Source organism: Ranitomeya imitator, chromosome 1 (assembly GCF_032444005.1).
Source record: "Ranitomeya imitator isolate aRanImi1 chromosome 1, aRanImi1.pri, whole genome shotgun sequence".
In the NCBI taxonomy this organism is placed as follows: domain Eukaryota; kingdom Metazoa; phylum Chordata; class Amphibia; order Anura; family Dendrobatidae; genus Ranitomeya; species Ranitomeya imitator.
The window spans coordinates 781794477-781821471 of NC_091282.1; the positions used below are offsets into that span (position 1 = coordinate 781794477).

General features: G+C 43.8%; 1 protein-coding gene across 1 annotated transcript in view; it reads right to left on the reverse strand.

Annotated features, from left to right (window-relative positions):
• The window catches only part of ITPK1 (inositol-tetrakisphosphate 1-kinase), a 207014-nt gene that overhangs the window by 59854 nt on the left and 120165 nt on the right, over window positions 1-26995 (reverse strand). The window contains exon 5 of the mRNA XM_069737043.1: window positions 11473-11590. Coding sequence (XP_069593144.1) covers window positions 11473-11590 — 118 coding nt within the window. The remainder of the gene's footprint in view (window positions 1-11472; window positions 11591-26995) is intronic.

Consider the following 26995-nt stretch of genomic DNA (forward strand, 5'->3'; position numbering starts at 1 on the left):
ATCCAGGGTAAACATCGGGTTACTAAGCGCGGCCCTGCGCTTAGTAACCCGATGTTTACCCTGGTTACCGGCATCGTTGGTCGCTGGAGAGCTGTCTGTGTGACAGCTCTCCAGCGACCAAACAGCGACGCTGCAGCGATCCGGATCGTTGTCTGGATCGCTGCAGCGTCGTTTAGTGTGAAGGTACCTTAACTTGGCCTGTTAGAAGGTTTTGGAGTTAAATAGCTTTTTTGTTCAGTGAATGTGACCTACTAATGCTGCAAATTCCACAAATGAGCATTTTCAGTTCTTTAAAACATCAAATATATAGAAATTCTACTGTGCCTAATGACTTGGAACAGTGCATTTTGAGGCTTTATTCATTTTGGAGATTGTACTGTTATCATTGGGAGGTTTCTTCAATAAAATTCGATGTATAATCTAACAGGTGATGACTTATTAGACTGACTGTCATTTGCACCGACCATTTAGGAAAATCCGAGAAAAATATCATTTGCATAATAATTTGGAACATAGTGTATATATAATACATTTTATTTCTAACAGCGCGAAACAGCCGTAGTCCTATGTCCCACTCCTTCTACTGCACAACAATGTTTTTACCTGCGTGTGAATAAAGAATCAACGCCCGGGAACGTAATAATGCAAAAAACACAGAATGCCTCCTATCCATCACTAGAGATCAGAGGTGACATCACTGAGAATGCCTCCTATCCATCACTAGAGATCAGCGGTGACATCACTGAGAATGCCTCCTATCCATCACTAGAGATCAGCGGTGACCTCACTGAGAATGCCGCCTATCCATCACTAGAGATCAGCGGTGACATCACTGAGAATGCCTCCTATCCATCACTAGAGATCAGCGGTGACATCACTGAGAATGCCGCCTATCCATCACTAGAGATCAGCGGTGACATCACTGAGAATGCCTCCTATCCATCACTAGAGATCAGCGGTGACCTCACTGAGAATGCCTCCTATCCATCACTAGAGATCAGCGGTGACATCACTGAGAATGCCTCCTATCCATCACTAGAGATCAGAGGTGACATCACTGAGAATGCCTCCTATCCATCACTAGAGATCAGCGGTGACATCACTGAGAATGCCTCCTATCCACCACTAGAGATCAGAGGTGACATCACTGAGAATGCCTCCTATCCATCACTAGAGATCAGCGGAGACATCACTGAGAATGCCTCCTATCCATCACTAGAGATCAGCGGTGACATTACTGAGAATGCCTCCTATCCACCACTAGAGATCAGAGGTGACATCACTGAGAATGCCTCCTATCCATCACTAGGGATCAGCAGTGACATCACTGAGAATGCCTCCTATCCATCACCAGAGATCAGAGGTGACATCACTGAGAATGCCTCCTATCCACACTAGAGATCAGAGGTGACATCACTGAGAATGCCTCCTATCCACCACTAGGGATCAGCAGTGACATCACTGAGAATGCCTCCTATCCATCAACATCAGCGGTGACATCACTGAGAATGCCTCCTATCCATTACCAGAGATCAGCGGAGACATCACTGAGAATGCCTCCTATCCATCACTAGAGATCAGCGGTCACATCACTGAGAATGCCTCCTATCTATCTCTAGAGATCAGCGGTGACATCACTGAGAATGCCTCCTATCCATCAATAGAGATCAGCGGTGACATCACTGAGAATGCCTCCTATCCACCACTAGAGATCAGAGGTGACATCACTGAGAATGCCTCCTATCCATCACTAGGGATCAGCGGTGACATCACTGAGAATGCCTCCTATCCATCACTAGAGATCAGCGGTGACATCACTGAGAATGCCTCCTATCCATTACCAGAGATCAGCGGAGACATCACTGAGAATGCCTGCTATCCATCACCAGAGATCAGAGGTGACATCACTGAGAATGCCTCCTATCCATCACTAGAGATCAGAGGTGACATCACGGAGAATGCCTCCTATCCATCACTAGAGATCAGCGGTGACATCACTGAGAATGCCTCCTATCCATCACTAGAGATCAGAGGTGACATCACTGAGAATGCCTCCTATCCATCACTAGAGACCAGCGGTGACATCACTGAGAATGCCTCCTATCCATCACTAGAGATCAGCGGTGACATCACTGAGAATGCCTCCTATCCATCACTAGAGACCAGCGGTGACATCACTGAGAATGCCTCCTATCCATCACTAGAGATCAGAGGTGACATCACTGAGAATGCCTCCTATCCATCACTAGAGACCAGCGGTGACATCACTGAGAATGCCTCCTATCCATCACTAGAGATCAGCGGTCACATCACTGAGAATGCCTCCTATCTATCTCTAGAGATCAGCGGTGACATCACTGAGAATGCCTCCTATCCATCAATAGAGATCAGCGGTGACATCACTGAGAATGCCTCCTATCCACCACTAGAGATCAGAGGTGACATCACTGAGAATGCCTCCTATCCATCACTAGGGATCAGCGGTGACATCACTGAGAATGCCTCCTATCCATCACTAGAGATCAGCGGTGACATCACTGAGAATGCCTCCTATCCATTACCAGAGATCAGCGGAGACATCACTGAGAATGCCTGCTATCCATCACCAGAGATCAGAGGTGACATCACTGAGAATGCCTCCTATCCATCACTAGAGATCAGAGGTGACATCACGGAGAATGCCTCCTATCCATCACTAGAGATCAGCGGTGACATCACTGAGAATGCCTCCTATCCATCACTAGAGATCAGAGGTGACATCACTGAGAATGCCTCCTATCCATCACTAGAGACCAGCGGTGACATCACTGAGAATGCCTCCTATCCATCACTAGAGATCAGCGGTGACATCACTGAGAATGCCTCCTATCCATCACTAGAGATCAGCGGTGACTTCACTGAGAATGCCTCCTATCCATCACTAGAGATCAGCGGTGACATCACTGAGAATGCCTCCTATCCATCACTAGAGATCAGCGGTGACATCACTGAGAATGCCTCCTATCCATCACTAGAGATCAGCGGTGACTTCACTGAGAATGCCTCCTATCCATCACTAGAGATCAGTGGTGACATCACTGAGAATGCCTCCTATCCATCACTAGAGATCAGCGGTGACATCACTGAGAATGCCGCCTATCCATCACTAGAGGTCAGCGGTGACATCACTGAGAATGCCTCCTATCCATCACTAGTGATATTAGAGGGTATGCAGTTTCCTACAGATTAAATTGCAAAATAAATGTTTCCCCAATTCTGTAATACTCATCACATGTTGTGGCTGGTGACATATTATTGGGCAGACCACAGGTAATTACACTATGTTTATGTAGAACATTAAGGGTGTGTGTCCACGTTCAGGATCACATCCGGATTAGCTGCGCATTGGATGCTGCGTACAACCGCAGCGTCCAGATTTTACAGCATAGTAGAGGGGATTTTATGAAATCCAGTCTCCACTGTGCGTGCGAACACGCATCCGGCGGCCTTGCGTTTATGGACATGCGGCGCGTCTTTTTAGAATGCAGCATGTCTGTTTACCTTGCGACGACGCTCTGTCGCCACAAGGTAAATCACAGGGCCCCATGTATGGAAATTCGGGATGTGTGCAATGAACACATCCGGAATCACTTGACGTACAGAAGGGGGCGGTGCTTTGGGCGGAGCGGGTTTTCCACTCCGTCCAAAGCGCCATCATTACGAACCGTGGACACGCACCCTTAAGGGTACGTGCCCACAGTCAGTAAACGACAGCACTTTGGACACAGCACATGTCTGCTGCTTCCGAAGCGCTGCCAGTTTTTGAACACAGGTGATTCCGCATGTGTTCATTGAACTGAGCACAATCACTGCGTCCAATACATTGTACGGGTGACATTTATCTTGCGAAGACTTGCATCTCAACAAGATAAATTGACAAGCTGAGGTCTGGAAAGACGCGCTGCATATCCGTCTCCGCATGTAAGCCGCGGACGTTTTTGGACGCATAGTGGCCATGGGATTTATTGAAATCCCATCTATTATGCTGTAACATCTGGACACTGCGGATATACGCAGCGTCCAACCTGCAACGTTTACTGACCATGGGCACGTACCCTCAGACAGGCAATTTTGATCACCTTAGGCGGCATCTTCCCAGTGAGCAGGCACATACCAGTGAAGATGTATTCACTGCAAACTTCCTGATAAAGCTGCTTTTCCCATACAATATCCATCCAGACTAGGTCAGCACAAGCTGGGTATGGGATTTTGCTCACCAAAAGCAAACAAGTTGCAATGTGACTGCTCAGCCATAAATAATTGCAGAATGGAATCCACCTGAACTTTGCTTGATAAACAATATATTGTTACTTTACTCACAAATCCAATGTCTGTGTGTAATGTAAACAAAAACGGACAATGGGAACAGTGATACAATGTGACAGAAAAATACCAAAGGGGAAAATTAGGTAAAAGCAACATGACAAGTCCAGCAACAATAAAAAGTATGATATGATAGTCAATAAAAGGCAGTATTATAGCAGTTATATTCTTATACATGTTGCAGTATTCTAGTAGTTATATTCTTGTACATAGGGGCAGTATTATAGTAGTTATATTCTTGTACATAGGGGAAGTATTATAGTAGTTATATTCTGGTATATAGGGCCAGTATTACAGTAGTTATATTCTTCTACATTGGAGCAGCATTATAGTAGTTATATTCTTGTACATAGCAGTATTATAGTAGTTATATTCTTGTATATAGGGCCAGTATTACAGTAGTTATATTCTTGTACATAGGGGCAGTATTATAGTAGTTCTATTCTTGTATATAGGGCCAGTATTATAGTAGATATATTCTTGTACATAGGGAGCAGTATTATAGTAGTTATATTCTTGTACATAGGGGCAGTATTATAGTAGTTATATTCTTGTCATAGGGGCAGTATTATAGTAGTTATATTCTTGTCATAGGGGCAGTATTATAGTAGTTATATTCTTGTATATAGAGCCAGTATTATAGTAGTTTTGTTCTTGTACATAGGAGCAGTATTATTGTAGTTATATTCTTGTACATAGGGGCAGTATTATAGTAGTTATATTCTTCTATATAGGGCCAGTATTATAGTAGTTATATTCTTGTACATATGGGCCAGTATTATAGTAGTTATATTCTTGTACATATGGGCCAGTATTATAGTAGTTATATTCTTGTACATATGGGGCAGTATTACAGTAGTTATATTCTTGTACATAGGGGCAGTATTATAGTAGTTATATTCTTGTATATAGGGCCAGTATTATAGTAGTTATATTCTTGTACATAGGGAGCAGTATTATAGTAGTTATATTCTTGTCATAGGGGCAGTATTATAGTGGTTATATTCTTGTCATAGGGGCAGTATTATAGTAGTTATATTCTTGTATATAGAGCCAGTATTATAGTAGTTATATTCTTGTACATAGGAGCAGTATTATAGTAGTTATATTCTTGTACATAGGAGCAGTATTATAGTAGTTGTATTCTTGTATATTATTATTATTATTATTTATTGCTATAGCGCCATTTATTCCACGGTGCTTTACATGTAAGGAGGGGTATACATAATAAAAACAAGTACAATAATATTAAACAACACAAGTCATAACTGGTACAGGAGGAGTGAGGACCCTGCACGCGAAGGCTCACAATCTACAAGGGATGGGTGAGAATACAGTAGGCGAGGGTAGAGCTGGTCATGCAGCGGTTTGGTCGATCGGTGGTTACGGCAGGTTGTAGGCTTGTCGGAAGAGGTGGGTCTTCAGGCTCTTCTTGAAGGTTTCGATGGTAGGCGAGAGTCTGATATGTTGTGGTAGAGAGTTCCAGAGTAGGGTTGATGCGCGAGAGAAATCTTGTATGCGATTGTGGGAAGAGGAGATAAGAGGGGAGTAGAGAAGGAGATCTTGTGAGGATCGGAGGTTGCGTGTAGGAAAGTACCGGGAGAAGAGGTCACAGATGAATGGAGGAGACAGGTTGTGGATGGCTTTGTACGTCATTGGTTAGCGTTTTGTACTGGAGTCTCTGGGTGATGGGGAGCCAGTGAAGGGATTGACAGAGGGGAGAGGCCGAGGAATAGTGGGGGGACAGGTGGATTAGTCGGGCAGCAGAGTTTAGAATAGATTGAAGGGGTGCAAGAGTGTTCGAGGGGAGGCCACAGAGCAGGAGGTTGCAGTAGTCAAGGCGAGAGTTGATGAGGGCATGGACTAGGGTTTTTGCAGAATCTTGGTTGAGGAATGAACGGATTTGAGAAATATTTTTGAGTTGAAGTCGGCAGGAAGTGGAAAGGGCTTGGATACGTGGTTTGAAGGAGAGATCAGCGTTAAGGATTACCCCGAGACAGCAAGCGAGAGTGGGCAGCCATTTACTGTAATGGATAGGTTCGTTGGGGGGGGGGGGGGGGGTCGCGTGAGATGGGGGAAATATGATGAATTCTGTTTTGTCCATGTTAAGTTTCAGAAATCTAGTGGAGAAGAAGGATGAAATAGTGGACAGACATTGAGGGATTCTGGTTAGTAGGGATGTGATATCTGGTCCAGAGATGTAGATCTGTGTGTCATCAGCATAGAGGTGCTACTGAAAGCCATGAGATTCAATGAGCTGTCCCAGGCCAAAGGTGTAAATGGAGAAGAGCAGGGGCCCTAGGACTGAACCTTGTGGGACTCTCGACAGATAGGGGGTGAGGTGAGGAGGTGGTGTGTGAGTGGGAGACGCTGAATGTCCGGTCTGTTAGGTATGATGAGATCCAGGATAGGGCCAAGTCTGTGATGCCAAGGGATGAGAGGGTCTGTAATAATAGGGAATGGTCCACTGTGTCAAAGGCAGCCGACAGGTCCAGGAGGAGGAGGACAGTAGTGTCGCTTGCTCTTGGTGGTTAAGAGGTCATTGGTGACCTTAGTAAGGGCAGTTTCAGTGGAGTGGTGTGACCGGAAGCCAGATTGTAAGCGGTCAAAGAGGGAGCAGGAAGAGAGATGGGAGGACAGTTCAAGGTAGACGTGTTGTTCCAGTAGTTGGAGGCATAGGGGAGAAGTCATATAGGGCGATAGCTAGATACAGAGGATGTGTCAAGAGAGGGCTTTTTGAGGATAGGTGTGATTGAGGCATGTTTAAAGCTTGAGGGGAAAACACCAGTTGTTAGTGATAGGTTGAAGAGATGGGTTAGGGTTTGGGATGAAGACTGTGGTGAGGTTTGGGATGAAGTGGGATGGGATCGGGTCAAGTGCACAGGTGGTGAGATGTGATCTTGAGAGTAGAGTGGAGAGTCGATCTTCTGTAATGGTGGAGAAGTTGGATTTGGAGGTGGAGGGCTGGGAAGTCGGGAGGAAGGGCTCTGGGGGTTGTTGACCAAAACTGTCTCTGCCTCATTTTTCAAGCAGAAGATTGATAACATCAAAGTCTTCAGCTGAGATGTGTGGGGAGGGAGGAGGTGCTGGGGAACGGAGGAGAGAATTGAAGGTGTTGAATAACTGTTTAGGGTTGTGAGACAGGGAGGATATGAGAGATGAGAAGTAGGTTTGTTTAGCTGTGGCGAGTGTGGTCTTGAAAGTAGTGTTTGAATGCGATGAAGTGCTCGTTGGAGTGGGATCTTTTCCATCTGCGCTCAGCAGTCCTGGAAGCTCGCCTCAGTTCTTTGGTCAGGCTGGTGTGCCAGGGCTGTCTGTTGATTTATATGGGGAGCAGTATTATAGTAGTTATATTCTTCTACATTGGAGCAGTATTATAGTAGTTATATTCTTTTACATAGCAGCAGTATTATAGTAGTTATATTCTTGTACATAGGAGCAGTATTATAGTAGTTATATTCTTGTACATATGAGCAGTATTATAGTAGTTATATTCTTGTACATAGGGGCAGTATTATAGTAGTTATATTCTTCTACATTGGAGCACTATTATAGTAGTTATATTCTTGTACATAGGAGCAGTATTATAGTAGTTATATTCTAGTACATAGGAGCAGTATTATAGTAGTTATATTCTTGTACATAGGAGCAGTATTATAGTAGTTATATTCTTCTACAATGGAGCAGTATTATAGTAGTTATATTCCAGTACATAGGAACAGTATTATAGTAGTTATATTCTTGTACATAGGGAGCAGTATCATAGTAGTTATATTCTTGTACATAGGGGCAGTATTATAGTAGTTATATTCCAGTACATAGGAGCAGTATTATAGTAGTTATATTCTCGTACATAGGGAGCAGTATTATAATAGTTATATTCTTGTAAATAGGAGCAGTATTATATTAAAGTCTTGTACATACGGGCAGAATTATAGAAGTTTCATTCTTGTACACAGAAGCAGTATTATAGTAGTTATATTTTTGTACATGGCTCACACAACGCCATCTCTCCACGCTACCTCCTGAGCTCAGCAGTACGATCCCCACCACCTGAGCTCCATTATATTCCCATAATGTTGACTCATCAGCCACAAAGCTGCTCTTTATGTCTCTATATACACTAAGCTTTCTGTGTACTTTTCTGAGCAACAAAGACTCATGAGACAGCCGGACAGAAAAGATTCCCCTCTGGACTGATACCATGAGCTAACACAATGCAGCAGTGTAATTCGAATAATGCTGCCCCAATCAGCCCAGGAGAAGTAAGAGCTGGCCCCTCATTTGTGGTGGAAGCAAGCAATCATCTTTTGAACTGTATCAGCATGCAACAGGGGATTTCAGGATTATGAATATATATAGTAAGAAATATTTTATCAAATTCATCAGAATTACAGAATGCCAGACTGAGGGCTCATACCCATGTGTGTGAAAAAAACGTTCCGTTATCCGGACCGAAAACACGGACGAGAGACATGCGAGCACAAAGCGATTTTCACACCTAGTATCCGATTTACACTTTTCTGACGTCAGTGCGAGCGCCGTGGGAAAATTTCCCATGGTGCTTGCGCCAACGTCAAATAGGTGAAGTGAGTTCATTGGCATTGAACTCCCGGGACCTGTCTGACGGCACCGCGAGCAGGAGAACTTTCTCACATTCGCGGTGCCTTCAGACAGCAGTTCACAGGCAGACACTGAGCACACGGTGCTCAGTGTCTGCTGGATGACAGGCTGTATGGTCAGTCACATCATGCAACCATGTACCCTGCCATCTAGATGTAGCAGAGCTGGACCTGTCCTGGGACAAATGGATTAAAAGCATCTCTGTGGAAAGGTGAGGAATACGTTTTTTTTTTTTACTTCTTTTGCAGATAAGGGCATCGGGGGAATGGGCAAGGTCCTAAGTATGGTTTAACTAAGATTATTAAATGAGTGTGTCATTCTTTCAATTCAATATTGTCTGTGTTTTCTTACAATGTGACTATGGGGTTAGCAATAGGGGCATCTTATTGACGCCTCTCCATTACTAATCTCTGGGCTTGAGATCACCTGACAATATAAAGGTGACATCAATGCTCCCAACTATCACCCCACTTGCCAACGCTACAGGGCAAGTGGGAAGAGCGAGGCTTAGTGGCAGAATAGGCGCATCTTAGAGATTCACCTTTTCTGGGGTGCCTGATGTTTTTTGCCTGGGCGGCAGTATCCATGGCCCCCTCCTAACCTATTAATATCAGCTCGCAGCTGTCTGCATAGCCTTTGCTGGCTATTAATTATAGGGAAACCCTACGTCATTTTTTTTAGGGTCCCATATTTTAATAGCCAGCAAAGCAGCTGTGAGCTGATATTAATAGCCTGAGAAGCTCCACGGGTATTATCCCGTTCTCAGGCTATAAACATCTGCCCCCAGCCGTCTGCTTTTCTTCTGCTGGTTACAAAAATTGTGCAGTAGCCCATGCCATTTTTTTCTGAAAAATAATCTAATTAAATACATGTCCAGTAATTTGCACACACACTGTACTAATTGTATTTGTCACAGACATCTGTATATCTACCTATTCTATTTGTATTTACTCTATGTAATCCATCCATCTATATATATAGGTGTGTGTGTGTATGTGTGTGTGTGTCACTGACATCTATATATCTATGTATTCTATGTGTATATATCTATTCTATTGTAACCTGTCAGTGTGATTTTAATGTATGCAGCACATGAATTGCCGGCTTTTCAAAGGACACCGATGCGTAAAAATCAGACAGCAATCGCATGGTCCGAGTGTTGTGTGATTTTTTTTCTCGCACCATTGACTTGCATTGGCAAGTCTCGTCTGAGATACACAGAAAATCGCAGCATGCTGCAATTTTACTCTTAGTACGATTTCAGCTGAGAAAAAAAATCGCATGTGAGATGTAACCCACTGAATGACATTGGTCAGAGTGCTATCTGTTTTTTTTTTAATCGGATTGCACTCATCCGTTTTTCTCGCAAATGAGTATGAGCCCTAAGAGTGTAATCTGCTCTTTATTACAGCCACACAAGGTAACCTCTCAACTTTCCCTACACACCTGAGAAGCACATCTGCCATGGAACAAAAAGATAAATCCCGCTTAGGTCATAATTCCCTATTAAACTGGATAGGCAAAAAAGGATTGACTGGTTGATATGGACAATATTGGACAACATTCTCTTATTTAGAAGATGTCCGACAGAAAAACTGTAGATACCAGTCTGTCCGGTGAAGAAGCTGTAGGGTCTTAGTTTTGTTTATTTTTCTCACATTGTTTCCCTTTTGGGTTTTCCATTACTCGGTTTCCTCCACAACAGGCAATAGAGATAGGGATTTATTGTTCAGTACATTAGAAAGCAATGTAGGAATAGTTAAGTCTGAAAAATATCTAAAAAGGCAGTAATAAAATTCAGCCCATCAACCAAATCACAAAAACTACTATTGCAAAACAGATACAATGATAATCCACCATGAAGAATCAGTGTAGCCCATACAAGACAAACAGCGGGTATATGTGGCCATCCTCTGTGCCCAGAGACTCCAGTACAAAACCCTAACCAGGACGTACAAAGCCATCCACAACCTGTCTGCTCCATACATCTGTGACCTCGTCTCCCGGTACTTACCTACACGCAACCTCCGATCCTCACAAGATCTCCTTCTCTACTCCCCTCTTATCTCCTCTTCCCACAATCGCATACAAGATTTCTCCCGTGCATCACCCCTACTCTGGAACCCTCTACCCCAATATATCAGACTCTCACCTACCATCGAAACCTTCAAAAAGAACCTGAAGACCCACCTCTTCCGACAAGCCTACAACCTGCAGTAACCACCTATCGACCAAACCACTGCACGACCAGCTCTATCCTCACCTACTGTATCCTCACCCATCCCTTGTAGATTGTGAGCCTTCGCGGGCAGGGTCCTCTCTCCTCCAGTACCAGTTATGACTTGTATTGTTCAAGATTATTGTACTTGTTTTTATTATGTATACCCCTCCTCACATGTAAAGCGCCATGGAATAAATGGCGCTAGAACAATAAATAATAATAATAATCCTCTGTTCTGTGGCTACAAGCATTACTAATCATCTCACCTTGCATGTATGACTCAATCCATCGAATCAGCTCATAAGACTTTGAGCGATCTAGTAATGTTCGGATTGCTGGTAGTGGGTCCAAGATGATGGTCTCTGGATGGGCATCCATGTATTCCTAGAACAAAATAACAAAACTATTCATCTTAGATTGTAAGTGGCTGTCACCAGACTACAATGCAATGAATAAAATAGTCTATAGAGGTTTAAGGTAATCTCGCCAATAAGTCAGAAGATAACCTAAATGAAAGTTTAACTGCAAATGCATGCAGGAAAACAAAACTGACAACTACTTAATGCAGATAATGTGTTATCAATGTTCTCACATTTCATGTAAAGTAAAGAATATTAATATAATACTGCTCCTATGTTCAAGGATATAACTACTATAATACTGCCCCCTATGTACAGGAATATAACTACTATAATACTGCTCCAATGTATAAGAATATAACTACCATAATACTGCTTTTATATACAGGAATATAACTACTATAATACTGCTCCTATGTACAAGAATATAACTACTATAATACTGCTCCCTATGTACAAGAATATAGCTACTATAATACTGCCCCCATGTACAAGAATATAACTACTATAATACTGTCCCCATGTACAAGAATATAACTACTATAATACTGCCCCCATGTAAAAGAATATAACTACTATAATGCTGCCCCCATGTACAAGAATATAACTACTATAATACTGCCCCCTATGTACAAGAATATAACTACTATAATACTGCTCCTATATACAAGAATATAACTACTATAATGCTGCCCCTATGTACAAGAATATAACTACTATAATACTGATCCTATGTACAAGGATATAACTACTATAATGCTGCTCCCTCCTATGTACAAGAATATAACTACTATAATACTGCTCCTATGTACAAGAATATAACTACTATAATGCTGTCCCTATGTACAAGAATATAACTACTATAATACTGCTCCTATATACAAGAATATAACTACTATAATACTGCTCCTATGTACAAGAATATAACTACTATAATGCTGTCCCTATGTACAAGAATATAACTACTATAATACTGCTCCAGTGTATAAGAATAGAACTACTATAATACTGCTCCAAAGGATAAGAATATATGAACAGAGAAATAGGCTATAATTACTTGTTTATTTTAGTAGTATATTTTAGAATGGTTGGATATGTAAATGATATCTCACCTGTACTGCATTTTAATTGTACATTGCACTAAGATCCTCTAGTTTGGAATCTCACTGTTCAGCAGAAGTTACTACAAATTTAGAAACATGTCAGGAGATGTTTCATTTTTTTTTCTATATGGGAAAATTCTATTTCCCAGTGTTTGAAGAAAGAAAAAAACTCTATAGGCAACCTGTACATCCATCACCCAGGATGGTAAAAGAAGAGTTTGGATGTGTCAGCAGGTGATCAGTTTACTCTGCTATAATCCACAGTGGGAAATGTAGGTCACAGATATGAAAGCTGATCAACGTACAAGGACACAAGAGGCTGAATTCCTTCTGGAAACGTAGGGGTTAAATCCTGAGTGTACAACATGGGGATATTGTGCACACCTCCTAGCCCATATATATGCACACAGCTATACACTACATACACTTAATAGATGACATGTGACTGCGGTGTAGTATTTAGAACGTTTCAGAATAATAAAACATTTACTAGTATTTTTGTTTCTCACTTTCTAACTGTTATTCATTTAGAAAACGTAGAGACAATACACTCTTAGGCATGGAAACTTCAAGAAACTATGTGAAAAATGAAGCAAGGTGGTGCAGACATTGAAATGTTAAAGGGAACCGGTCACCCCCAAAACCGAAGGTGAGCTAAGCCCACCAGCATCAGGGGTTATCTACAGCATTCTGGAATGCTGTAGATAAGCCCCCGATGTATCCTGGAAGATGAGAAAAAGACGTTAGATTATACTCACCCAGGGGCGGTCCCGGTACGCTGGGCGGCGAGGTCCGGTCCCTCCCATCTTCATAGGATGACGTCCTCTTCTTATCTTCACGCTCCGGCGTACTTTGTCTGTCCTGTTGAGGGCAGAGCAAAGCACTGCAGTGCGCAGGCACCGGGAAAGGTCAGAGAGGCCCAGCGCCTGCGCACTGCAGTACTTTCCTCTGCCCTCAACAGGACAGACAAAGTACGCCTGCGCCGGAGCCACAGCGTGAAGACCAGAAGAGGACGTCATCGTAAGAAGATGGGAGGCCCCGGACCGGACCGCGACGCCCATCGGACCGGACCGGGACCGCCCCTGGGTGAGTATAATCTAACCTCTTTTTCTCATCTTTCAGGTTACATCGAGGGCTTATCTACAGCATTCCAGAATGCTGTAGATAAGCCCCTGATGCTGGTGGGCTTAGCTCATCTTCGAGTTTTGGGGTGACAGGTTCCCTTTAAGATTTAAAATTTCTAAGTTTCTGTAGATGCAGCCTGCAGTGTAAAGTATGGAGGATAGCATCATGTATAGATCTCAATTGTATTTCATCTTTCTCTCTTTGATTAGGGAAAAAAAAAACTTTAGACCTCACACATGTAAAATTGTGTAGCATAGAAGACTAAAGGAATTGCCAGCTCGCCGATAAACCAGTATTCAGCTGCTTACTAAAAGGGAAAAAGCAGGATGCATATGAGAGACAGGTGGTGCTTCAGCTATCAAGTAACTGTTACTTTTCCCAGTGCAGAGTTATCAGCTACACTGCTCAGTACTGCTATATGACTTCCATGCTGGTGCTGTTTCTAATACCGTAAGTGTTTAACTTACCCCAGCGCTGAATACACAGCTACACTGCTCAATATTGCTGTATATTGTCCTCGAAACTGCTGCTGAACATGTGCTACAAATGAAACTAGAGTAGGAATCCCTCATATCTGTGTGTGCTGTGTATAGGAGGTATTGCATCGGCTGGTCTCTACCCAGTAGCTCAGTAAAAATGCATAAATGGTGCCAGAAATGGCCAGAAATGGTGCTATTTATCAGGGTCACACAAGAACATTTAGGGCATGTTTCCACGGTCAGGATCTGCTCAGGATTTGACACAGGTAAAATCTGCACCTGAGGTCACTGGCAGGTCACCTGTGTTTTTGATGCGTTTTTTCATTGCATGCTTTTTTGTCACTTTAAATAAAGCTAATTGAAAGTTGGCTTCTGGGAAGGGGAAAAAAGTGATTTCCTGTTTGCAAATATATTGAGATATGTTCCCACAATCAGTAAACGCTGCGGGTTGAATGCTGCGTACATTCGCGTTTTTCATGTGTTTTTCTATGCGGATTTGTGTGTTTTTGTAAGCTAAATAAAGATATACAAAAAAAAAAATTGTGATGTAATTTCCTTGTCCAAGCTCTTCTTTTACATACTCCATTGAAGAATAATGCTTACATACACAGATAGATACATCTATAGATAGATAATAGATTGATACGATAGATATAGCTATAGATAGATATGATAAATAGATAGATTGATACGATAGATGGATAGATAGATAGATACGATAGATATGGTATAGATAATAGATCTATAGACAATAGATAGATACGATAGATACAATAGATATGGTATAGATAATAGATCTATAGACAATAGATAGATGTGATAGATACGATAGATATGGTATAGATAATAGATTTATAGACAATAGATAGATATGATAGATAATAGATCTATCTATAGATCTGTTATCTATTTATCGTATCTATCATATCTATTATCTATCTATAGCTCTATTATCTATACCATGTCGATCGTATCTATCGTATCTATCTATCCATCTATCGTATCAATCTATTATCTATCATATCTATCTATAGCTATATCTATCTAACATCTATCGTATCTATCTATAGCTATATCTATCTAACATCTATCGTATCTATCTATTATCTATCTATCTATCATCTATCATATCTATCATATCTATCGATATGACTTTCGACTAACCTCTGCACTAATCCGTACCTCCCACTCCCGACTCCAAGACTTCTCCCGTGCTGCGCCAATCCTCTGGAATGCTCTACCCCAAGATATTAGGACCATCCACAACTTGCATAGTTTTAGGCGCTCACTCAAAACACATTTGTTCAGAGCGGCCTATCACGTTCCCTAATCAAAGTCATTTTATATTTGTGTGTGTGTAGCCCATTCACTATCTCCATCTATCCCCCACCCCCTGAAGATGGCTGGACCATCATTGTAAATACATCATTGTAAATACACACCTGTACTTTGTATCTCCCCCACCTCATTGTAGATTGTAAGCTCTCACGAGCAGGGTCGTCTTACTTCGCTTTATTATTGTATTGTTAACGTTGTTACCTATGACTGTTGTGTTTGAAACTGTTAAACTGTAAAGCGCTGTGGAATATGTTGGCGCAATATAAAGATTATTATTATTATTATAGATATATCGATAGGTAGATAATAGATAGCTAGATATATCGATAGGTAGAAAAAGAGGAACAGCACCAGAAAAAATACCTTAAAGCGTGCACTATTCCCTGACCAGCATTCCAATGGCCTTTCAGACAGTAAACAAAAAGGGAAAAAGCACAAAAAGATGTAAAAAAGAGGACTTTAATGCCATGAGGCGTGGCAACGTTTCCGATAAAACAAATCCTTTCTCAAGCTTAAGATATATCGATAGATACGATAGATAGATCTATAGATAGATCTATATATAATACCAAGCCCGATGTTTAGTAATGAACATAATAAAATGGTAATAAAGAGTTAGACTGGTGTCACACTTGTGATAAACTCGCACAAATCTCGCATCTTAATACCGGGCACTGCCGCCGGCACTTGGAACCGCAGTGTGCGGCTGCATGTATTTCTATGCAGCTGAACGCTCCGGTCCGAGTTCCGGAGGCAGTGCCGGGTATTGAGGAGAGAGACTCGTGCTAGTTTCTCGCAAGTGTTAAATATTAATATCAGCTCACAGCTGTATATTTAGCCTTTACTGGCTATTAAAATAGGGGGACCCCCCAAAAAATGACGTGGGGTCCCCCTATAATCTATAGGCTACGCAGACAGATGTGGGCTGATATTCATAGCCTATGAAGGGACCATGGATATTAGCCCCCCCCAGCTACAAATACAAGCTCCCAGATGCCCCAGAAATAGTGCATCTATAAGATGCGCCAATTCCGGCACTTAACCTCTCTCTTCCCACTGCCCCGTAGTGGTGGCATATGGGGTAATAAGGGGTTAATGTCACCTTTGTATTGTAAGGTGACATCAAACTCAAACCTGGTTAGTAATGGAGAGGCGTCAGTAAGACACATATCCATTACTAATCCTATAGTAGTGAAAGGGTTAAAAAATAGAATTACACTTACCGGTAATTTGGTTTCTAGGAACCTTTCACGACGGCATATGGAGGTTGTCTCTTTGCCCTATTGGGAAACAGGAAACACAGAGAGGTTAAAAGGACCTCTCACCTCCCACTTGCCAGTGACTTACAACTGAGACCATAGCACTGGTTAACCTTCTGAATCCCAGATTTTATCCAGGAATATATAAGGGCGGAAATTAGCGCCGTCGTGGAAGGTTCCTAGAAACCGAATTAACGGTAAGTCTAATTCTATTTTCTCTAGTCACCTTCCACGATGGCATATGGAGGAATACCAACTAACTTGGCATTAGGGAGGGACAACGGCCTGGAGAACTTTACAGCCGAAGATTAAGTCCCTATTGGACAATACATCCAATCTATAATGTTTGGAAAATGTATGAAGTGAGGACCATGTTGCTGCCCTGCAGATTTGCTCTGGAGATGCGCCTGCTTTTTATGCCCAGGAAACTGATGTGGATCTGGTTGAGTGAGCCTTGATCGCCACTGGGGATAACTTATTCTGAGCAAGATATGCTTGTATTATAGCTTTTTTAATCCAGTTAGAGATGGTACTCTTAGCCACCTTTTTCCCCTTATTTTGTCCTGAAAGGTGGACAAAAAGGTTGTGATCGATTCTGTAAGAGCAGGTTTGGTCTAGGTAGTGTAGGACAATGTGCCGCACATCGAGAGTGTTGAATTTCCTCTCCTTCGAATTTGCAGGTTCGTGGCAATAAGATGGTAGAATGATCTCTTGGGAACGGTGGAATTCATAGACTACGTTCGGAAGAAATGATGGATCGAGACAAAGCAATATTGAATCATCCCTATTCAATAGACAAGGCTCTCTTATTGATAAGGCTTGTAATTCACCCACTCTCCTAGCCGTAGTTATGGCTACCAAAAAGACTGCTTTATATGCAAGGTTTTGGGGAAAACAGGAAGACAAGGGTTCAAAGGGTGGACCTGTAAGCCCCTGGAGTACCACGTTGAGATCCTATGAAAGAACTATAATCTGTTTTTTAGGGTTCATTCTGACTGCTGAGATCACAAATCTTTTGATCCAGCGATGACCTGCTAGATCCTGGTCAAAAACAGCGCTGAGTGCAGAGACCTGGACCTTCAGAGTACTAGGTGTAAGACCGATCTCTAAGCCTTTTTGTAAGAAATCTAGAATTCGAGATATATTTGGTTTGAGTGGGTCTGGAAGGTTGGATAGACAAAAGGATGAGAACTTTTTCCAGACTTTATTGTAGATGGCGTTTGTTTGGATCTTACAGGAAAGAGAAGGAGATCCAGCTCAACGAAATAGTGAAAAATCCATAATTTATTTCACTTAAGGGTGCTTAGTCACCGGAAACGCGTTGACCTTGGTTTTAATTTTTTTGTATGCTGATGTTTTGTCCTTTCACTATATTTTAAGTGAAATAAATTATGGATTTTTCACTATTTCATTGAGCTGGATCTCCTTCTCTTTCCTGTTCGTCCACGCCCTGACACAGCGGTTCCGTGCTCCGAGCTCTTGGGAATGTCGGTATGGTGAGCTGGATTTTGTTTTTTCCTGTTTTCCTGGATCTTTGCAGGGTAGCTATAACTGGGTTTGATAAACCTTTTGCTTTCAGCACCTGGGCTTCAGTAACCATGCCGCTAGATTCCATCTCTGAGGGTCTGAGTGGAGAATAGGTCCCTGAGAGAGGAGGTCGTCTTTTACTGGTAACAGTACTGGCCCGTCCACCTGTAGCTGGATGATCAGATTGAACCAATTTCTTTTAGGCCATAAGAGGGCTATCAATATAGTCGGGGTCCGGTCTACTTGAATCTTCCATAGAACCTTTGCAAGAATTGGGATTGGTGGAAAAGCGTAAGCTAGGTGAAAATCCCAACTCTGGACTAAGGCATCCACTCCTCTGGGATTGTCTCTTGGGTTCAAGGAGAAGAAGGTTTCGACTTTTGCGTTTTGGTGAGAGGCAAAAAGGTTGACTTCTGGAAGACCCCACCTGTGTACCAACATCTTGAAGGTCTGATAGTCGAAAAGTCCAAACTCCATTCGCCCGGGTGAATGTCCTGGCGACTTAGATAATCTGCCTGAACGTTGGCAGAACCTTTCAAGTGGACTGCCGTCAGGGACAGCAGGTGTTTTTCGGCCCAACAGAATATCCGAGCGGAAATCTTCTTTAGGCTGTTGAATCTTGTACTGCCTTGGAGTTTGATATGAGCCACCGTGGTCATGTTGTCCGAATATATCTGGATGTGTTGTCCAGAAATCTGATGACGTGCTACCAACAGAGCTTCTTCCACGGCTTTGAGTTCTCTGAAATTTGACGATTTCCCTCTGATCGACTGATCCCAGAGACCTTGGAAAGGAACATGGTTTATCATGGCTCCCCAGCCCCTCCTGCTGGCATCTGACGTGATCGTAGTTAGTGTAATCTGAATCCAGATTACACCTTTGAGGAAGTTTTTGGAATTCATCCACCATGTCAATGAGACTTTCATACGACCCGGTGTGTGAATCCTTTTGCTCAGGGTACCAGGATGACCGTCCCAATTCTCTAGAATGTGAGCTTGAAGGATTCTTGAGAGGGCTTGTGCCCAGGCTACCGACTGTATACAGGCTGTCATGGAGCCTAAGAGCGACATTGTCTCCCGGAGTGTAGGAGATCTCATCTCTGAATTTTTTGACCTTTGCTATTAATGGTAGCCTGTGGTGGTCTGGAAGAAAGGACATCTGTTTTGCAGAATCCAGAAGTACTCTCAAAAATTTTCTGGTTTTGGAAGGTTGAAGCTGGGATTTTTTTAAATTGGGAATCCAACCCAGAGATATCAATATCTCTAAAGTGGTTGACACGTGGGATTTCAGGATCATCTCGGTGGGATCAACTATCAGGAGGTCGTCAAGATAGGGCACTTTACAGACATCTTGTCTCCGGATAAATGACAGTACCTCTGCCATTACTTTGGAGAAGACTCTCCAATGCCAAAAGGAAGGACTCTGAACTGATAGTGCACCTGACGACTCCCCTGTACCGCACACCTGAGATATTTTCTGTGTGTCGGGTGGATTGGAATATGGAAATACGCATCTTTTATGTCGATGGTTGCCATAAAGGAGTGATGCCCGATCAGAGGAATGGCTGTTCTTATGGACTCCATCTTGAACTTGCGGTATCTCACATGTTGGTTCAGACCCTTTAGATTTAGAATGATACGAATGTCGCTTGATGGTTTGGGTACCAGAAATAATCGTGAATAATGTCCTAGCCCCCATTCCGATTGTGGAACTGGGGAGATCATGTCCGATTTCACAAGATCCCTGAGATCTAATAACAATAACTTGTGATCTTTTGGAGTTGGAAGGGAAGTGATCTTTAGACCATGGGGGGGAGAGAGGGGTGAGTAACTATCAATAGGCCCTCTTTTATTACATTGAGGACCCAGTGGGAACTGGTGATGTTTTCCCACTGATCGGCATATCTTGAGAGTCTTCCTCCCACCGGGTCGGAGTCATTGTTTGTCCTGTTGGGATTGCTGCTGCTGCTGTGGGACAGAAATATTTTTTCCTCTACCCTTTGCATCTTTGCATACCTCCATCTCCCGGTCTTGCCCTTACCTCTCGCTTGAGAGGGCTGAAACTGTGAGGCACAAAAAAAAACATTTCCTAGGAGGTTTTTGCTCCGGGAGTGCTTTTTTCTTGTCAGTAGCTTTGTCTAGAATGTCATCTAGGGCTGGACCAAAAAGACATATTCTCCTTTAAAGGTTATGGCACACAGCTTGGCTTTGGAAGTAATATCACCGCTCCACATTTTGAGCCAGAGAGCTCTTCTGGCAGTGTTGGAAAGCACTAGAGACCTGGCGGCAACTCTAACAGATTCCAGAGAAGCGTCCGCCAGGAATCCAGTAGCTTTATGAATAGGCAGCGAGTCCAACATCTCACCTCTTGAGGTACCCTGAGAGATATGGGTTTCCAATTTTTCTAGCCAGCGGGAGAGGGCCCTAGCTACACAAGTGGAGGTGATGTTAGCCTTCAAGACAGATGTAGAACGCGAGAACCGGAAGTGACGCGCGCGCACCCACTGACATCACTTCTGGAACGTCGAGCACGGAGGGGGAGAAGCCGGAAAACTCAGGGAGGAGACCGGCTGTGGATCTCTGGCCTGCTTTGCCCTCTTGGGGGCACAGGAAGGCCAGGAGGACTCCAGAGGTACCCACACATGGGACGACGGGAGCAGCACCGGAAGAGGCGAGGAGCGACTACCAGCTGCCCGGCTACACAGGCAAAGCCTGTCACGAGGTACTGCAGTCGCCGGCCACTACAGCACATGGAACCTCTCCCTGTCCCATGGGGAACAGGAAAGACACTGGCAAGTGGGAGGTCCTTTTAACCTCTCTGTGTTTCCTGTTGCCCATCAGGGCAAAGAGACAACCTCCATATGCGGTCGTGGAAGCTGACTAGAGAAAAAAAAGAAAACCAGAAAAGTATTTTAATATTCTTAATTTCACCATACTTACAGCCATGCCTAATTCCCCGAAGCCATCGATCGCCTGCAAAAAATAATAAACCAACCGTATACTCCCTGCCCGACGCAGTCCAATTATTAACGAGTGTCCCACGACAATCTCCCTTAAAGAGCTGTCACATCAGGAGATGTAAGCAAGAACCTTCGGCACTCAATGAGAACAATTTATTGTTCAGTGTTCAAATGGAAAAAAGAGGTAAAACATGCACCAAATACAAAAGAAAAAAAACAGAACGTTGACATGTACAGATATACTTCAGCTGCAACGTTTCGGCAATGTAACGCCTTTCTCAAGCCAAATCTCATTACTGCATTTGCGCCAGCTTTTTCTTGAGTTTCTGGGATTCTGTGTCCAGGTCAGATACCAAGCTGGAGCATAATGAGCCAGAAATCTGCACATTGTTGTTGATTTCTGGCTCATTATGCTCCAGCTTGGTATCTGACCTGGACACAGAATCCCAGAAACTCAAGAAAAAAATGGTGCAAATGCAGTAATGAGATTTGGCTTGAGAAAGGTGTTACATTGCCGAAACGTTGCAGCTGAAGTATATCTGTACATGTCAACGTTCTGTTTTTTTTCTTTTGTATTTGATGGGTGTTTTGCCTCTTTTTTTCATTTGAACATTGAACAATAAATTGTTCTCTGAGTGCCGAAGGTTCTTGCTTAAATCTATTTGGTTTTTTTTCCTTCAGAGCTCCATTTTAGCATTAAAACAGTGAGCACCCATTATATACCAGATACATCAGGAGATGTGACAGCTCTATAGACATTAAGTGAGAACACTGACAGGAGACAATGGCTCCTGCAGTGTTATCACAGAGTTCAATGAGTTAATTGCTCTCACTTTACGGCACTGCTGCGTGAGAATTTTCCCACGCAGCTGTGCTGTAAGTGACAGTATGAACTATACTGTACTCACAGCGGCGGAGGGATACAGTGAAGAAGTATATCTTCCGTCATTGTATCGCCGATGCCCCTGAAGAGCGGTCACATCTGCTGATGTGACAGCTCTCCACGGGGGAGACAGTCGTGGGACACTCGATATTACATGTATTACTGCGGATCAGGGAGTATATTGTTGGTTTATTATTTTTATATTTCTTATAGGTGATGGATGGCTTCGGGGACTAGGTGATTGGTGAGCATGTACTGTATGTTGTATATATTGTCTGTTGTATGTACTGTCTGTACTGTATGTATATATATATATATATATATATATATATATATATATATATATATATATATATATATATATATATATATATATATATGTACTTTCTGTACTATACATGTGTATGTGTTTGTTTTTGTTTTTTTTTAACACTTGAACACAGTAGCCGGATGATGGGACTATAGGCAGGAAATCCACGTGTGCACATAGCCTAAGACCGTATGTAAATTAGTAGACATGCGTAGTAAGCAGTTTTTACGCAGTTACTACGCATGTGACTAATCATTAGATGCAGTGTGGGACACGCGTGTGGGGTCAGACAAGCGCATCCCTGCAGCAAAGCATCACGGCAGCTAAGCATACAGACGCCGCAGTTATTTCAACGGCAAGGAATTAACATCCATCTCCTCTCTTCATACAGGTACAAACATCTCTACTACTCGCTGTTATCTGCCGCCTATCATCCTGCACCTTCCCCTTTAATGGTACAAACATCTCTACTACTTGCTGTTATCTGCCGCCTATCATCCTGCACCTTCTCCTTTAATGTGCCTGTTGAATGTTTGCTAAATTCATTTGTTGCATTGTATTACTTACTGCTGTCCATCCATGCTGGGGTCACAGGAGATATTATTGTGGTCAAGGTGTTAGAGCATATGTTTGCAGCCAGGCTCAGCGCCTTTGATCATGTAACCTCCCTTGGGGTGTTGGCCAATTGCTAATTTATCCCAAATAAGGACCCACAATCCCTCTCACCTGATCCTTTAGTCAGTCCTATAAATTTAGTAGCATCTTAAGGGGGACACGTGTGTGGGGTCAGACACGCGCATCCCTGCAGCAAAGCATCACGGCAGCTAAGCATACAGACGCTGCAGTTCAATGGCAGTTAGTCAGGGCAGGAGTCAGGACCCCACTCTATGTTCTGTTTCTTCTGGGTGCGTCTTCTGAGTAAGCACTTCTTATTACTTGGATCTAGCTTTTCTATTAACCCATCTTACTCTTTCACCATGTTTACATATGCCCCTACAGTGTTTGCTCCACTAGTCCTCTCTCTCCTTCGCTATCACAAAGCCCAGCACTCTAACCTTGTAATCATCTCCCCCTCCCTCTTACCTCCCCTCTGCTGACCGGCTCCTCAACCTCAAATCTTTCCTAAAAACACATATAAAAAAAAATCGGCCACTCTCTTTCTCCCACCTGCTCTCACTCTCTGCTTCTCCTCACTGCTGGAGACATATCTCCCATCCCTGGACCCCCACATCTCATACCTCCCATTACTACTCCCTCCTATCGCTCCCTATCTAATATGAACTACTGCAATCTTTCCAACATAAAACCCGTGCCCCTGACGGCCACCCCCCTGCTCCCTCTCTCTGGAGCACTCTGGAATGCCCGCTCAATCTGCAATAAGCTTCATGTGATTCACAACCTTTTTCTCTCCCGCAATCTTGCCTTCCTTGGCCTCACAGAAACATGGCTAACACCCTCTGACACCGCCTCCCCTGCTGCGCTGTGTTACGGAGGCCTCCAGTTCACCCACACCCCTCGACCCGGCAACAAACATGGTGGAGTGGGTCTTCTCCTTTCTTCAAACTGCACCTTTAACCCAATCCTGCCTCTTCCCTCCCTTATCCTCCTCTCTTTTGAAGTCCATTCTGTCCGCATCTACTCTCCCTCCAACCTCCAAGTGGCCGTCATATACCGACCTCCGGGCCCTGCCACTGCTTTTATTGACCAATTCTCCACCTGGCTTCTTCACTTTCTCTCTGCTGACATTCCCACCATCATCATGGGTGACTTCAACATCCCCATTGATACCCTTCAGTCAACAGCCTTCAAACTTCTGTCCCTTACCTCATCCTTTGGACTTACTCAGTGGTCCTCCGCAGCCACCCACACGGACGGGCATACACTAGACCTGGTATTCACCCGTCTCTGCTCTCTAACTTCACCACCTCCCCTCTCCCTCTATCCGACCACCATCTGCTCACCTTCTCATCCCTGTCCTCCTCACCGGTCATCCATGTCCAGCAACATGCGCACCCACGCAGAAACCTTGCACACCTAGACACCCGCACACTCTCTGACTCCATCCTACCACTGGCATCCATATCCTCACTCCACGATACAGACACTGCTTTCTACAATGCCACCCTCGCATCAGCTATTGACACGGTTGCCCCTCTCATCCATGGCAGAGTGCAACGTATCAATAGACAACCTTGGCACAATAACACCACCAAAAAGCTCCGGCAAGTGTCCAGGGTTGCGGAACGGCATTGGAAGAAAACACACTCGCAAGATGACTTCACTGTATTCAAACAAGCAACACTCGCTTTTAAATCTGCACTCACCTCAGCTAAACAGGCCTACTTCACAACCCTCGTATCTTCCCTATCCTACAACCCCAAACAGTTATTCAAAACCTTTAACTCCCTCCTCCGCCCCCCATTCCCCCCTCCAACCTCCCTCATTTCTGCTGAGTACTTTGCCACACACTTTAAAAATAAGCTCGACCAAACAAGGCAAGTCTTCATTGTTCAACCACCACAACCCCTTTGTATACCAGACCAATGCCCAAACCCCATAACCTCCCTATCCAATATCACTGAAGGAGGGCTTAATTGTCTCCTCTCCAAATCGCACTTCACCACCTGTGCGCTCAACCCCATCCCATCTCCTCCCCAACCTCACCACCACACTTATCCCATCCCTAACCCACCTCTTCAACCTATCACTAACTTCTGGCACCTTCCCCTCTGCGTTCAAACATGCCACAATCACGCCTATCATTAAAAAGCCAACCCTCGATCCAACTGCTATGTCCAGCTATTGCCCAATATCGCTGCTCCCATTCGCTTCCAAACTCCTGGAGCAGCACGTCCATGCTGAGCTCTCCTCCCACCTCTCATCTAACTTGTTGTTCGACAATCCACAATCTGGTTTCCGCCCTCATCACTCAACTGAGACTGCCCTGACCAAAATCACTAACGATCTACTTACCGCCAAAGCTACTGGACAATACTCTGTACTCCTCCTTCTAGACCTGTCCTCTGCCTTCGACACAGTTGACCACTGCGTCCTACTACAGATCCTCTCCTCCTTTGGCATCAAAGACCTTGCCCTATCCTGGATCGCTTCGTACCTTTCCAACCGCACATTCAGCGTGTCCCACTCTACCTCCTCATCCCACCCTCTCTCTGTTGGAGTCCCCCAAGGCTCTGTTCTAGGACCCCTACTCTTCCCAATCTATACACTTGGCTTGGGACAACTCAAAGTCCCATGGATTCCAGTACCACCTCTATGCTGATGACACTCAGATCTACCTCTCTGGCCCAGATGTCACCGCTCTGCTGTCCAGAATCCCAGAGTGCCTATGAGCCATATCCTCCTTCTTCTCCTCTCGCTTCCTCAAACTCAATGTGGACAAATCTGAACTCATCATCTTTCCTCCATCCCACAAATCTTCCTTACCTGACCTATCTATCGCAGTCAATGACATAATGCTTTCCCCTGTACCCGAAGTCCGCTGCCTCGGAGTAACCTTCGACTCTGCCCTGTCCTTCACACCGCACATCCAAGCTCTTTCCACCTCCTGTCGCCTCCAGCTCAAAAATATCTCCAGGATCCATCCTTTCCTCAACCCCCAATCTACTAAAATGCTTGTGCATGCACTCATCATCTCCTGCCTTGACTACTGCAACATCCTTTTCTGTGGCCTCCCTGCTAACACCCTTGCCCCTCTCCAGTCCATCCTTAACTCTGCTGCCCGACTAATCCATCTCTCTCCTCGCTACTCCTCCGCTTCCCCCTCTGCGAATCTCTTCACGGGCTCCCATTCCCTCAGCGTATCCAGTTCAAATTACTAATACTGACCTACAAAGCCATCCATAAGCTGTCTCCTACATATATCTCTGAACTAATCTCCCGATATCTTTCCTCACGCGATCTCCGGTCCTCCCAAGACCTCCTTCTCTCCTCCACACTTATTCGCTCCTCATCCAATCGCCTCCAAGACTTCTCCTGAATATCCCCCATCCTCTGGAACTCTCGGCCCCAACATGTCCGACTATCAACCACAGTCGGATCCTTCAGACAGAACCTGAAAACTCATCTCTTCAGGAAAGCCTACAGCCTGCACTGACACCGCTGCCGCCTCATCACTATCGAAGCTACCGCCTCACCAACACCGGAGCACCTGCAACCCCCAACCTACTGTCTCCTTCCCCATAATCCTGTAGAATGTAAGCCCGCAAGGGCAGGGTCCTCGCCCCTCTGTATCAGTCCGTCATTGTTAGTTTGTTTACTGTAAGTGATATCTGTAATTTGTATGTAACCCCTTCTCATATACAGCACCATGGAATCAATGGTGCTATATAAATAAATAATAATAATAAAAAAATCTAATTATCTATGGGAAATTTACGGTGCGGCGAGGTAGCATCGCAGCATTGTAAACAGACATGCTGCGTTCGGA